Source organism: Aegilops tauschii, chromosome 6, assembly GCF_002575655.3.
Source record: "Aegilops tauschii subsp. strangulata cultivar AL8/78 chromosome 6, Aet v6.0, whole genome shotgun sequence".
Classification (NCBI taxonomy): Eukaryota; Viridiplantae; Streptophyta; class Magnoliopsida; order Poales; family Poaceae; genus Aegilops; species Aegilops tauschii.
In genome coordinates this window covers 494705902-494721255 of record NC_053040.3, presented here as the reverse complement: position 1 = coordinate 494721255, position 15354 = coordinate 494705902, and the positions used below count along the sequence as shown (strand labels likewise).

General features: G+C 47.2%; 1 protein-coding gene and 1 pseudogene across 2 annotated transcripts; both read left to right on the top strand.

Annotated features, from left to right (window-relative positions):
• Nucleotides 1-401: 401 nt before the first annotated feature.
• On the top strand, nt 402-6183 carry LOC109787316 (cysteine-rich receptor-like protein kinase 44; annotated as a pseudogene).
• A 1510-nt stretch (nt 6184-7693) lies between these two features.
• On the top strand, nt 7694-13904 carry LOC109787315 (heat shock cognate 70 kDa protein). 2 transcript variants are annotated; one of them, XM_020345882.4, is made up of 4 exons: nt 7694-8002; nt 8141-8189; nt 8278-8482; nt 12365-13904. In XM_020345882.4, exons 2-4 carry the CDS (start codon nt 8187-8189, stop codon nt 13711-13713), a joined length of 1557 nt encoding a protein of 518 aa, XP_020201471.1. In that variant the 5' UTR covers nt 7694-8002; nt 8141-8186; the 3' UTR covers nt 13714-13904. The 2 variants fall into 2 exon arrangements, with proteins under 2 accessions (XP_020201471.1, XP_020201472.1); XM_020345883.4 differs by having other exon boundaries at nt 8101-8189.
• Nucleotides 13905-15354: the final 1450 nt, after the last annotated feature.

Here is a 15354-nt window from a genome sequence, read left to right as displayed (position 1 = left end):
GCCGGCCGGCTGGTGACTAACTTATTGTGCGCCTCGTTCGTATCCATCTAACAACATGCACTGTGATCTCGCGCGGTGCAGAGTCAATGAACTAGCAAGAATTAATCAAATCCATCGATCTGCGATGTGTTTTCTAGCTACCTAGGAGGCTACTCCTGTATAAATAAAAAAATATAAAAGCGTTTAGATCACTTAAAGGACAAACCGATTAGTAGTAGATGCAACAGCTACCTTGTTAACAAGAAGGACTTACTCGCCTTGGTCCCAAGTCTTGGTTGAATATACTTACAACAGTTTGTACCAGCGAAAAAGAAAAAAGAATATATAACAGTTTGCATAATAATTAGGTAAGGCCCAAACTAATGCCAATACCCAATTGCCGCCGTTTGGTTGGACTTGGCATTCCATTCATCCCCACTCGAGACAGGTCTCGCCCGTGCGTGCCCAGGAACGGCGGCGGTGCACGTACGTAGCACATCCCGCCCACCTCTACCCCGAGCTCCGGCGGCCGGCGTGCCTCCACCCCGAGCTCCAGCGGCCCGGCGCAGGTAACCCATCCCGCCCACCTCCACCCAGAGCTCCGGCGGCCGGCGTGCCTCCACCCGGAGCTCCAGCGGCCCGGCGCAGATAGCCCATCCCGACCACCTCCACCGCGAGCTCCGGCAGCCGGCGTGCCTCCACGCAGGTAACCCATCCCGACCACCTCCACCCGGAGCTCCAGCGGCCCACCTCCACGCCGAGCTCCGGCAGCCGGCGTGCCTCCACCCCGAGCTCCAGCGGCCCACCTCCACGCCGTGCTCCAGCAGCCGGCGTGCCTCCACCCCGAGCTCCAGCAGCCCACCTCCACGCCGTGCTCCGGCAGCCGGCGTGCCTCCACCCCGAGCTCCAGCGGCCCGGCGCAGGTAACCCGTCTCGCCCACCTACCTCCAGGCACCACCCTCTCGCCCCGCCTCCAACCCGATCTTCGGCGGCCGGTATGTCTCCACTAAATTCCTCACTTTGACCATCCAAACAACATTTGGCACTCAATTTCTTGGTGCAAGAAGAAGATCATCAAGTTGACTTGGCGTGGTCCTAATTCTTTTATTTTAAACGTGGCTCACAGCCTGTTACAGACAACGCCCTCCCTCTTTGATTGGGGAGTACCATATATATTGTTTCTATATACTTGTTGAGTTGTTGACGGCCTCATCGGATCAGATCTCATCAAGCACGCTTTGTGCAGGGGGAGCGAGGATCGGAGGAAGCTAAGCCGGCCGACGAGAAGAAAGGAGTAGAACCAACAATAACAGGTTGGTATGCTTAGCTTCCTTCTTGCCTAACCAAGTCCGATCATTGTGAGAAGAAGCTGCTAGTGATCCAAGGCTGTTTTTCGATCTGATGATGTAGCTGATCGTGGTCAACGACGCACGGCAAATTAATTACGATGGCCGATATCACACTCGGCAGCGTGGAGAGGGTCGTGAAAGTCGCGCTCGCCATCAAGACGGCCGTGGAAACGGCTAAGCAGAACAAGAAGGATTGCGTGGAGATCGGCAAGCTTGCGGCTCATGTCAGCTCTCACACGGAGCGGCTCAAGGAGAAGACGGAGGTCATGGAGGACCCCGCGATGCGCGATACGCTGGAGGCCATGGCGAATTGCCTTGATGACGCCCTCCTGCTCATCGACACGTGCCATGGCAAGTGCTTCCTGCTCCGCTACCTGTGTGCGAGCCATGTCCAAGCAGCTGCGCCGGGCACATGAAGATATATCAAGGAAACTCCAGTTGGGTGCCTTCGCCGTCGATGTCGACATAAAGATTGCTTTGGACAAACTCGTCACACAGGTATCTTTATGGCTTAATTAGTTAATCGATTAATTGGAGCTATTAATTGGTAACACACACCTGAGGTCCTGAGCTATTTGCTTCAACTGTGTTTTCTCTAGACAAAAGATAGAGTTTTCATAAGGTTCTTAATCTTAGCATGCAAACTTGTATAGAATATAGATAGATCTGAAGTGAATCTCAGATCTGAAGCCATGCCAAATTGAGCCTATAATTTATAACGAGTTAGACAGTTTATCCCTTCTCTATAATGGGCCTCGCAGAACCCATATATAAAGTAGGCCCATAATACTTACTAATAGAAGTATTCCTAGATAGATCGAGCAGCAATTAATCATATCTTTTGCACATATTTTTTGCACTTCAGTATGCAGGACAGGCGGAAAACCCACAAAGTAGTCAACCAAGAACCGATCAAGCTAGGTACGTTAAGATATCTGCAGTGCAAATTCATGTCTCATTTTGTTGTAAATTAACATTTGCATTTTGATGATATAATTAAGATGTGGACTATTAACCTTTCTTCCGTTCTTTCTTAAAAAGATGCCATGTCTACTAAGATGGGGTAGCAGTACAGTGTAATGTATCCTAGGCTTTAAACAAACATGCAACAAAATGTTATCAACTAGTGTAACCTTAACATACATAGCAAATTCCCAAAGTTACTAACTAGTTTAATTTGGAAGATCAGCCGTCCAAAGCAGGACACATCACTCTAAACTAGACTTAAACTACTCACTAATGGCCCTTTAGCACTCATGCTGACAAAATTAAGGTTATTATGCAATTTGAAACTTTAAGAGTGCAACTTTTTATTCCTTGGCTGCTAGCTGTTGCAAGAGCACTGCACGTTCGATCGAGCTAAGTATATGAGGTACAGTATTCCAATATTTAAGATGGATTATTCATTTTTTACATAAGCAAATTAACGATATAACCATCCACATAATTTATGTACGTAAGTACATTTCGTATGCCCTGTAGCTAGCTCTTTGAGCCAGACAAATTAACTATATAACCATCCAAACACGCCTCTTTTATCTATTTCAAGGGACTACTCAAAATAAGCATTTAAATGACTTTTTTTTAAAATCCAAACTTGCAATATGTCAGAAGGCCTCTTATTTTGAATTTCCAATGGCAATAGCAGACCTGGAGTAAGGAAAAATGACAAAGGGAAGACCATGGTAGCAACAGTAAGAAGGGCAGAGTCTGATCCCTTGTCAGGTAAGGTGTGCCAATGCATTTCTGTTACTTGGACCGATGATGTAATTCCTGTCCCATGGCTTCACACATTATTTTATTTAAATTAGGTAGGCTATCTAGCAGCTAGCCTATATATTTATTTTTTACTGAATGGCTAATTATAATCATCGTGCGAACAAGTTTTGGAAGCAAAACTATGCGAACGAGTTTTGAAGGCAAAACTATTATTTCTGATCTTCCTGACTAGTGGTATGATCCGTGCACGCATGGCCACCTCCCCATCTCATGCGTCTGCTTCCCTGACAGGCATTGCACAGTTCAGTTTGTCTCAGTTGGAGGCTGCTACAAACGACTTCTCAGAAGATAGTTATGTTGAAAGAGGCTACTACAAGGTACTCCCTTGCTTCGTTTGCTAATTTTGTGTTGGATTTTCGGACAATCATCATTGTCACATTTGATCAATTTGATACAAGATATAAGTAAACACATTTCATGAATTTTGAGAAGACGATGCGATTGCTTTCAATTTCTTGGTACAACATGGCTTTTCCCGACCCATAAGGCTCGACTTGACATAACTGTAATATTAGTTGTCTGGCTCAAAGGCCATGACATATACTAAAATGGGAGTATCATACGGGAGTAAAATGGTCTTTTCCATAAATTAAAATATGGTTACCTACTCCCAACGTATTGTTTCTTTGGCCACATACACTGCATATTCCACCGTAGCATGATATTGGAGTGATTTGTGTTAATGTTATACTATTACAAAAAAGTATTATCCACGGTCTCTTTCTTCACAAAAAGCAACTTCTGGCTTCTGCACCAAATAGATTTACACATAGCATCACACTCTAAATTAAAATTACAGCACGACACTATGATACAAAGGGTTCATATTTTTCTTTCAGGTTTATTGTCATGAAGTGAATCATAACTTTGTCTTTTCTGCCAAAAAATTAACTTGTGTTTTATCTTTTCAGGGTGTATTATTGCACAACGGACTAGATGTTGTAGCCGCCATCAAGAAGTTTCCAGTCTCTAATGATCTTGAACTGCAGCATGAGCTCAATATTCGTGCAAAGCTTGAACACAGAAACATAGTTAAACTTTTGGGATATGCCAAAGTTGAAAAAAGGCTATGCTTTTTGGTCGAAGAATACATGTCGAATGCTAAAAGCTTGGAAAACATTATTATTAATGGCATGTCCTCAAGTAAAAATACTACTTCACATATGGACCTAATTTCGCTTGTTCTCACAATATATAATAACTAATACTTTCTTCTTCTTCTTCTTTTTAAATTATGCAGCATCTCGTCTTGATTGGCCCTCCTGTTTCAAGATAATTCAGGGCATAGCCAAGGGCTTACATTATCTACATAAGAAATGGGTTCTCTATATGGATTTGAAACCAAACAACATCCTCGTCCGTTCAGATATGGACCCTGTGATCATCAATTTTGGATCATCTGTAGTACTAGATGGTGATGATGATACGATCTCTGGGGACACCTTAGCGGGCACATTGTAACTGGATTGAGTTCATTGCTTTCATCTTTTCTCATGTCTCTTCTATAAAATTATTCATTACTTTTTTTTATCATTCAGGGGTTATATCGCTCCAGAAAAAATTAGTCGAGCTAATGTATCATTGAAGTCCGATGTGTTCTCTTTTGGAGTCATCCTCATTCAGATCATTACCGGCAGGAGACTTTCATCATACGATGATATACCAGAATGGGTGAGTACGTATTAAATTTAGAAGCTTGATATGAGCACCAACTTCTTCATTGCTTCTTGTAGAACAAGCCAATTATTAACCCACATAGTAGCACAGTTAGTATATTAAAATTCATCATTTTATCAAACTAGAGCTCCTGCACGGACTACAAATTTTAAGAAAGATAATTGTTAGAAATTCATGGATAAATTTGAGGCCTAGAGGTAATCAAATTGATTTCTCCCTTCTCTCTCCCTCCCTCCCTCTCTCATGATATTTGTTCCTAGCGGATACCATGAGGATTATTATGGAGACTTTAAAAGGATCCTCAAATTAGTGATAGTAAGATGATCCCTATGCTTACCAATACTAATATAATCATCATAATTCTATGTTAAAAATGAATATATATAGGTCCATGTTGGTTATTTTTTTATATAAGATTACAAAGTTCCTTTGATTTACTTATGGCCTACGCAATTTCATACCATATATGATTTCTCGTGAACAATGAAGATTTAGGTTTTTTATTTTTTTTACTTTTGGTATATATATCTTAAGATAAAATACCTACTGCCGGTCCCTTGAACTATAAGAAGAAAAAAAATACCCACTCTAGATGTGCCCTTATAGATAAGGACTGTGGTGGATCCAAATATTACAAGTGTTTATTAACACCAGAAATGTTAAAAGTTGCTTAAACAAATAATTTTGCTGGTTGGAATGGGCGTTTTTTCCCTAATGGAATCCAGAAATGCAGCTAGGAACATGTTGCTTTTTTTTACCTAGACTGCCGGATATTGGAAAGGTTATTTTATTCATGTTGCAGTTGCTACTATTTCTTGTTGCGTCCAATGGGAACTTTGTTTAGACGCTAGCTTTTCGCCTTATTTATATCTCAAATCTTGCACTGCACCGTAATTCACCGATTATTTGCAAAACTATGCTTACCTTCATTGAAACTGTTTTTTTATGCAGAGTTCAATTGAGATGATTAGATCAATGAAAGGGTTATTTGATCCGGCGCTAGCTGACGAGTCTCAGCTAATGAAGATTAACAGGTGTAGAGAGGTCGGATTGAAGTGCATTGAGTGGGATCCGAAATGTAGGCCTACCATGGCGGATGTTCTTGAGATGCTAAACAGCTAGTAAGAGTTGCCGCCCGTAGCGCCCCAGATGAGGGTTAAATTGCTATGATACCCACCATGGACATGGATTGCATTTGTTCCATATTGTAATACAACAAAAGAAGTGGTTTTCACGAACAGCTTGTCATGATCAGGTACTACGGTAGTGGTGTTGGCGGTACTGTACAAAAAAACTGGCTGAGTCATTGAGAAACGATAGTGGTCCCACCTATCACTACTGGCTGGTGCCTCAAACCTGTAGTGTACGTGATGCCTCAAGCAACAATGACTATTGATTACTGGTCGAGGGCACCAAGCAGTAATTAAAAATCCAACTAACACTAATAAGAATACATGCACTTTCAGGTTTTATGGAATAAACTATTTTCAGTTTGTTCTTATAGAATACTATCGGAATATTCCATGAAAACTTAAAGATAACTTTATAAGGTTATTTTGGTCATTTCATCTTAGAAAATACAAAGGTTCATTTTCAAATACTTGTCATCTGTTACCACTTATTTGTTTTCAAATACTTGACCTTCCTGTTTCCCGAAATAAATGCAATTTTCTATTTTTCCCTTTATAGGAATACTGCACAAACGTTCTAGAACACTAAAGATGGCTTTATCACTATATTTGGTCATTTCATCCTTAGGGCCTCTTTAGAATGGAGGAATCTCAAAAGGTAGGAATAGGAAAAAAAACATAGGAGAGTTGCATTATATTTGCAATCCTGTACGATTTGACAATGTAAGAAAGTTTGTAGTAGAGTGTTTGGATGCAATGTAGGAAAAATGAAGGAATGAGAAGAGAGAGATTGACACAAAGGAAAGTTTCCAAGTGGTTGGACCTCATGCTAGATTTCGTCTAAAATTCCTACGGATTAAGCAATTCCATAGGGATTTTGAAGGATTCTTTGTTCCAAAGGGCCACACATGGAAACAATTTATAGGACTAAAAAACTCATATATTGCGAAGTAGGCCTTAAAAAACAATTTATAGGATTATTTGTTATTGAGTTAAAGTTGGCAACTTGTATTAGAAAAATGGAGATTGTCTTGATAACCATGCCTTGGTCCAAGTCTCCATGTTCCCATTAATTTAGAAAAATACAGAAGTTAGGAGTATTTCTTCTTGACAATGGATTGTCTTTGTTTTTCCTTTGACCGGAGCACTCTCCACCCTGTCCCATGCGCCCAACACCGTTGAACCAGCATCCAACGGCAACAACCCCCATCCAAAGGAACCTTCTCGAATTCGATCGGTTCTGACTTCTGACTTGTTCATTTGGCACCGGTGCCCTCCATTATCCAGCCGGTGCCATGAAAAAAAATCAGGGAACCGGAGCAAGTAGCTGCTCCGATGCCCAGCTGATGCCAAATGCAGAAAGCAAAAAAACAATTAGCTCATGGCCCACTGTAGAGAGCTAACTAGGCTGAAGAAACTCACGTGAATAGGGCATCCGGATCCCACTTTTTATCAGTCTGCGAACACAACATTGTGAGAACGGTGCCAAATAAAATCCTCAGGGTATCGCTGTCCAGCCGGTAATATTTTCAACGCATTGGGCACCGACGACTACATAGTAGAAGGCCTTATCTTACCCCTTTCCGTCTTTCTCCACTCGCGTTCCCACCTCTAGCTGCTCATCTTGTTTTGTCATATTCCCATTGATTGGCACAGAAAATGTACTTTAGGACGCTGCCTCGTTGGTCCTTCAATTGTTTTCAGCGGCGGCCCGGCCGCTATTTAATTCACCTGCTGATCGACTAGTATTGTTGCATTATTGGTAGCTAAAAGTCTTCGTCATCGCGTAGGCGCATTTCTATTCATCGCTTGTAGCCTGCTCTCTCTCTCTCTCTCTCTCTCTCTCTCTCTCTCAGCAACAAAACCACATAGCAGATAGGTGGCACGCCCTTGGCCTTGCTCATCACCGCTCAGCACGTTCGCCAACCATCCCGGCCTCGGCCTGCACGACGCCGCTACCCTGGCTCCCTTTCCCGTCGCCGCCTACGGAGCAAGCAGCGGTGGAGGTTGAGAAGAAGCCGCCGGAGGAAGAAGACAAGAAGAAATCCGGCGGGGGAGGAGGGCAACAAGCAGGTGGTCAAGGTGCAGGTACAGCCCTGATCCTTCTCTATTCTGCAGCCAGAACAAGCTTGTAGTAGATCTGACCATGGTGGTATATATGATCTCCCCTTTCCCGTTGACTAAAGCTCGCATGTCTTGTAATGCTCCACTTCTTGGAACTTGAAGGTCCCCTAGGAGGAAGCTCACCTAGTGGCCGCGCTTGTCGACCCATATGGTGAGCTCATCTTGTTTTCTAGTTCTCGGTTGAGTGGCGCCGATAATGTCTAATACTCCCCCAATTGGATTGGCTGTAAACTTGTAAGATGGCCTGGGAAGGCGCCATTGGGATCGATCTTGGCACGACCTACTCCTGCGTCGCCGTCTGGCAGAACGGCCACGTCGAGATCGTCGCCAACGAGCAAGGCAACAGAACCACCCCATCCTACGTTGCCTTCACCAGCTCCAAGCGCCTCATCGGGGATGCGGCCAAGAACCAGGCCGATATGAATCCGGCTAACACAATCTTCGGTGAGTCTTCCTTGCCAATCTGCTAGTCAACTCCCTCCTCGGCTCCTGACAGATCTTCCCCCATTCATTTGACTTTTTCTTTTCTAGTTCTTGAATTAGATCCGTGGATCTGAGGGTGTACTTGGTAATCTTCTAGGAGTACTCGTTTACAATTGCCGATTCTTATTTTACTTGCTGTAGTTTTGGGCGGCGCTTATTATGTTTATTGTCTGTGTTATTGTTCTCAACCCATGTCCATGTGGTTTATTGCTTTGGCAAACAAAAAAAATTCACGAAAGGAAAGGGGAAGAAACCCCGACCACAGTTATTTACAAGGCATTTACGCAACGCACTCGACCACATATCATCCTAAGTGAACTACTCGCCATCGGTCCACCCATCTACTCCTGCAAATGAGATTTGGAGGTCGGCATGTAGGATGCCTGCCTGATTCCACGCCACACACTCAGAGGTTATCCGTCGTAGCACATGTTGCACGTCCAGTCTCACTCCTTCAAGCACAATTGAGTTTATGTGCTTCCACAACTCCCACATGACTAGCAGGTGGTGTGTACGGGCTTGGCATACCTTCCAGGGAGTATTGTCCGTGTGCACCATGTCGGTAGCTCATCTCCCACCAATGGTGATAGGCCGATCATGCCCACTATTAGGCCTACCTTGGTCCAGAATTTCCTTGCAATTACACATTGGATCAGGAGGTGGTTTATTGTTTTGTCGCCTTGGTCGCAAAACGGGCAAGTGTCACGGTGTGGAAGACCACGTCTCGCCAGCCTGTTTGAAGTCCACACTCTATCTCTCAGAGCTAACCATACAAAGAAGCGGCAGTGCAGGGGTGCACTTGATGACCCCCGGCGTCTTCCATTCCACACCAGAAGAAGCTTCTGCATATTTTGACCATCGCCTTGATTGTTTTTGGTGGTAGCCCCATGGCAAGCATCGAGTGCACACTGAAGGCACAGTACAGATTGTACAAGCAACATTCGGCTCCTCTTAGGTAGGGACGCTGCTTTCCATGCCGGCAGGTGCGTCGCCAGCTGGTCCACCATATCTTGGAAGTGTGCTGCTATTTGTTTTCTAATGGACAATGCTAATCCGAGGTACCGACATGGGAACGTGGCATTTGCGCACTCCAGCAACTCAGACACTAGCTGGATGTCCTCTGGCGTGCACTGAATCGGCAGTGCAGAGCTTTTCTGCCGGTTAATCTTGAGTCCCGAGGGGTGTCCAAGCAAGTCCATGATGGACGAGCATGCCAGGATGTCCCTCTCCTTTGGCTTCAGAAAAATCATCACATCATCGGCATACATGGAGATCCGATGTCGCAGCCCAGTCCTAGCCAGAGGGGCTAACAATCCCACTGCTGTCGCATGCTCAAACAGTCGTTGGAGTGGCTCCAAACATGGTATGAAGAGCATGGGTGAGAGCGGCTTCATTGTCTTAAACCTTGGCAATTGAAAACCGTGTCACCAGGGATTCCATTCATAGATATCTTGGTGGATGATGTCGCAAGTAAGCCACGGATCCAGGAAATCCACCATGCGCCAAAACCCATCAACGCCAATACTTCTAGCAAGAACGGCCATTGAACGGAGGCCGGGGACTGCTTAGGTGAGGTCCCGGTCCACGCTGGTTGGTGTGAGACCCTTCTGGAGCCGCAAGACAACGCTGGTGGCACCAGCATGTCCTGTCATGGGATTTTTTTCATCGGGCTTTCACCTGTTCATGTGCTTCGGGCCGCAAGAATACTTCTAGCAAAAACGCCACTGTTCATGTGCTTCGGGCCGGTCCGGGCTTGGGCTTGGGATTTTTTTCATCGGGCTTTGCCAAGCCCGGCCCGAACCCGACCCTGCCCGGCGAATGATCAGGTTTAGGTAAAACGCACGGATGGACATATCCAACGGGCCGATGTCGAACTCCACATGAAGCGCCACCGCGGCCGCGGCAAGGTCCACGCTTGGCCGCGGGCCGACCGTAGCGAGGACTACCGCCCGCTCCAGCTCGTCCTCCAGCGCACACAGGTCGTCACCGGCCTCCAGGAAACAACAGTCCACCGACTCCTCCTGCGGCGGCGCCGCCGCGACAGGTCCTTCGAACGGAGCTGAAAACTGGGGGCCGACCATACTGTCCACCGATCGAGCCAGCGTGAACCACGTACGACCAGGCTCTATCCAGGCATGCCGCCACAGCCGGAGGGAGGCCCGGTGGCGGTGGTGGGAGTATAGTGGGCGAGGGGGAGGCCATCCATATTGCACCCGGTGGCGGCGGCGCAAGGTTGCCCGAGGACGCAGCCGACGCGCGCAGGCGAAGAACGGGGGCGGGCCGCGCAGGCAGCGAGTCCGAGGGGCTCCTCCGGCGGGTGCAGCGGCGGGAAGTGTGGTAGCGCCCGCCGCAGCAAAGACACTTCGTAGGGTTGGTGCAGTGGCGCGAGGTGTGTCCGTCATCGTCGCCGCAGCTGTAGCAACAGCCATGGAGCGACGCGAGCAGAGCTGAGCGCGGTGGGCGGGAGAAGAGCAAGCTTGCCAGCCTGAGACGAGGGCCAGGTGGCCGATGCTCCTTCCGGCCCCGGACCTGCTGCCATGGCGCCCCACCCGAAGGTGGCGCCGGGTCGGCCCGCGGTGCCGGTGGGACGACGATGAGGGAGCGCAACCGGGGTGGGGGGTGGGGAGACGAGCCCAAGGTAGTGGGAGGGCTCAAACTGCCGGACGGGGAGCCAGAGAGCTGCACACGGCTCGCCATGCCGGCCGAGAGAGGTGGCCGTCGGAGCCGGAGTGGCTAGCGGCGCAGACGCGGCGTGGAGCGGGGAGCCAGACAACAAAATGTGACGTTCGTGTCTTTGGTCTCGCTTTGGCAACTTAGACTGGATATCTCAGTCTGAATAATTCTGTATCGCGGGCTCATAGCATGGTTACTTGACTTTACAATTGTTGTGGGTATGCTTTTGAGTGGCCTTATGTTTTTTCCTTTAACATCAGTGCGTCCTTTTTGCTACACCACTAGTACCATTCATCCCTTGACTACTGTTCGGCCATCAATCTGTTTTACCTTGATGATGAACAGAGTATTCTTTGAAAAAAGGCTTCTTCTGTGGCTATGAGTATGGCAAATAACAAGGGGAGATTGCGGTTGGTGGCGGAGGGGCTTCCCCTCGCGCCCAGCTAGGCTGGAGTTCGCCCTCCTCCCGCGCCCAGTCCGCCCCCTTGCTCCTGCCCTCTTCCCCAGCGTGTGGGTGCCGCGGAGCCTGGGACTGGTGGTTCCCACTGGCGTGCCCCCGCCATTGCTCCTCCCGCCGGATCTGGTGCGGGAGCTGTCCTCGGAGACGGTTTGGATGCTGGATCTTGCCTTCTCGTGGCAAGGGTTGAGGCCCCTAGCCCGCCATTAGGTTCAAGCCCTATCTTGCGCTCGGTCTAGTCTTTTCTCTAAAAAAAATAACAAGGGGCACAGCTTGCTGCTAAATGAACCTTCTGTTACTATATAGCCCTAGCTTTCCTAGTTAGTAATTCGGTGTAACCTGCCTGCTTGGCGCTTTATTTTTGGGCTCTGGGTTGGAACAAACGCGAGGCCTAATATTTCGTTAAGGTCGGTTTTAAATGCAAGATGATTCTCTAAGTTCTTTACAATTTTTTTAAAGTTTTTTTCGTCTGCATGACAGTGTTTGCTAAATGTTACCTACTGCCGTTTATAGAACGTCGTTGCGTCCTATAGAAAATATAATGCACTCGGGTTGCAGGAAGTTATTATTGCTTGCACCGGAAAATAATTTATCTTGCCCTCTATTCAAGTTTGGGTGATTAATTTGTATTGGTGATGTTTTATATTTACTTCAAGCACCATTCCTTAGTAAAATTAGTGCATGCAGTTACTGACGTCAAATACTTGCTGCAGATTCCAAGCGGCTCATTGGTAGGAGATTTACTGATGCTTCTGTACAGAATGACATTAAGCACTGGCCCTTCAAGGTCATTTCTGGACCTGAAGACAAGCCTATGATTGCTGTTAAATACAAGGGTGTGGAGCAGCAATTCGCAGCTGAAGAGATTTCCTCAATGGTTCTCGTCAGGATGCGGGAGACAGCTGAAGCCTACCTTGGCAGCACCATCAAGAATGCTGTTGTCACTGTTCCTGCTTGCTCCACCGACTTGCAGCGGCAGGCCACCTGGAATGCAGGAGTGCTTGCTAGTCTGAATGTAATGCGTATCATCCCTGAGCCGACTGCTGCTGCTATGGCTTATGGCCTTCACAACAAGGTTACCGAGTGGGGTGTGGTAGAGAATGCTCTCGTCTTTGACCTTGGAGGTGGTACCTTTGATGTCTCCCTTGTCGAGATCGAGTTTTATATTTTTGAGGTCCTGGCCACAGCTGGCGACCCTCACCTTGGTGGTGAGGACTTTGACAACCGCATGGTGAACCACTTCGTCCAAGAGTTTAAAAGAAAGAAGAAAAAGGACATCAGTGGCAACCCCAGGGCTCTTAGGAGACTGAGGACAGCCTGCGAGAGGGCGAAGAGAACCCTCTCCTCCACTGAAGAGGCCGTCATTGAGATCAGTTGTTTGTATGAGGACATCGACTTCTACTCAACCATCACCCGTGCCAGGTTTGAGGAGCTCAACATGGATCTCTTCAGGAAGTGTATGGACATTGTGGAGGACTGCCTCAGGGATGCTCGCATGGACATGAGCTCAGTTCATGCTGTTGTTCTTATTGGTGGCTCCTCTAGAATTCCAAAGATTCAGCAGCTTCTTCAGGAGCTCTTCAACGGGAAGGAGCTTTATAAGAGCATCAACCCTGACGAAGCTGTTGCCTATGGTGCTGCTTTACAGGCTGCCCTTTTGACCGGACCGAACAACGACAATGAGGGTTGGATGAGCGACCTCCTTTTGTTGGATGCTACCCCACTTTCTCTTGGTTTGGGGACGAAAGGGGGCGACATGACAGTGATGATTCCAAAGAACAGGGCGATCCCCGTCAAGACGGAGATAGTCATATCTACCGACTATGACAACCAACCTTGTATCCGTATCCAGGTTTACGAGGGTGAAGGTGCCAAGACTTGCGACAATAACCTGTTGGGCGAGTTTGAGTTCTCCATTCCTCCAGCATCCAAAGGCGTTCCACAAATAATTGTGTGCTTCGACATTGATGCCAACGGTATCCTGGATGTCTCTGCCAAGGACAAAAACACTGGTGAGAAGAAGAAGGTCACCATCAACAAGAGGTTCCATTTAAAACAATAATTATTTAGTTAGTAACGATGGAATTAATATGCAAGTTTTTACAAAATATCGTAAACGATATCTTGTGGTGCGGTCATATGTATCATCATAATATGCAGAGTACTCATCATGTCTAAAGCTCTGAATGCAAGACACTCAACAAACATTGTGTTGTGATTTGAATATAATTAAGAATGTTATGAACTTCAAAATACGGAGTCCTAGGACAGTGCTGAGCAATATTGTGCCTCCGTCTGTGAGGGTTTATCCTTGAAAAAAAGGGGGGTTTCCTGGCTCCGCCGCGGCGACTCACAGAAGAAGCTGCTTGCAGGCATGATCATTCAGTCCCAATTGTTCAGTGATGCATATGGTATTTGCTTATTCCGACTTACGCTTTACACAGATGCAGAATGAAATTTACACCTCCAATATAGAAATTGGGAATAACTGAAATCAGGTAAAGAATGATCAAGCAATCCACCGGGGAGGAAAATGTGCGTGTAGCCATTAGCCAGGCAATGCAATCCTGTCCCAGATTTTTCAGCGATTCGGTGTGACATTGTGTGATCCTTGTCGGTTTGGAATCCCAATGAGACCGGGTTATGCAAAAGAGGTGGTGGCTTCCTCAATGATATCATTCAAATTGAGCAAGGCACCTGAAAGCGTGACACCCTTCTAATGCTTCAGTCTTCGGAAGCAAAGGAGCGGCCGAGTTCAGAAGCATTTACACGAACACCTTATGGTCGTCTGAGATGTGTGAGAACATAAGGCTTCACACCGTCTGCTCTGACATTGTGTGGCTTGCTGCCGCTTATGTATAGGTTGGCAATGCCTGATCCTCGCAAGTTCAGATTTCCAATGAGACCGAGCTTATCAGCTACTCCTCGACTTACACATCTTCCAAATTAAGCACGACGCCTGAAAATATTTCATGCTCAGCCGTGCCTGCTCGACTGTTTGAGATGCAAGGACCGGCCGGCTCTCGTCCTATCCATCACTAATTGCAAACAGGGAAGAGCACCGTCTGCACCTGCAGGAGAAGCACCGGCCGGCTTCCGGCCTCGGCGAACATCCGGGCCTGACAACGGCCGCAGGCAGCTCCGGGACGCCACGCGACTGCCGCCCTGGCCACGGGGCTCCTCGCCTGCCGACGAGCTGTTGCGCTGCAATTTATGGGGAGCTTGCTGATGCTAGGTCTCCAGCAGTGAATGGTGGACGGGTTCGGGCTCTGCGCTCCCGGCGGACGGGCGGGAGGAGGAGCGGACCCCAACCAGGGTTCTATAAGCAAAATCCAGGGTCCTAATTATAAATATTTGGATCGCGACTATTAATTTCGATCCAAATTAGGGGCTTAGTGGCAAATGTGTCGGGGCTATCTTTCTTTCGAAACAGGTTTTCGTCCTGCTTTATAAATAAAGCCACAACCGAACAAGATACACGGCCAAACAATACAAATGTGTCGGGGGCTTGTGCAAATAATCAGTCGAGGCGACCTCTGCTGTCAGCGCCGCCGTGCGTCTCGGATCGTGCCACCACCGCCGGCGCTCTTTGGGCCTCCACTGTTTCTCCTCCCTTCTTCAGATCGGCTTCTCCACCCCTGCAGCAGGCGTCCACCATGAGCGACTCCAGCTCGTGTGTAAATCATCAAACGACAATCCAACC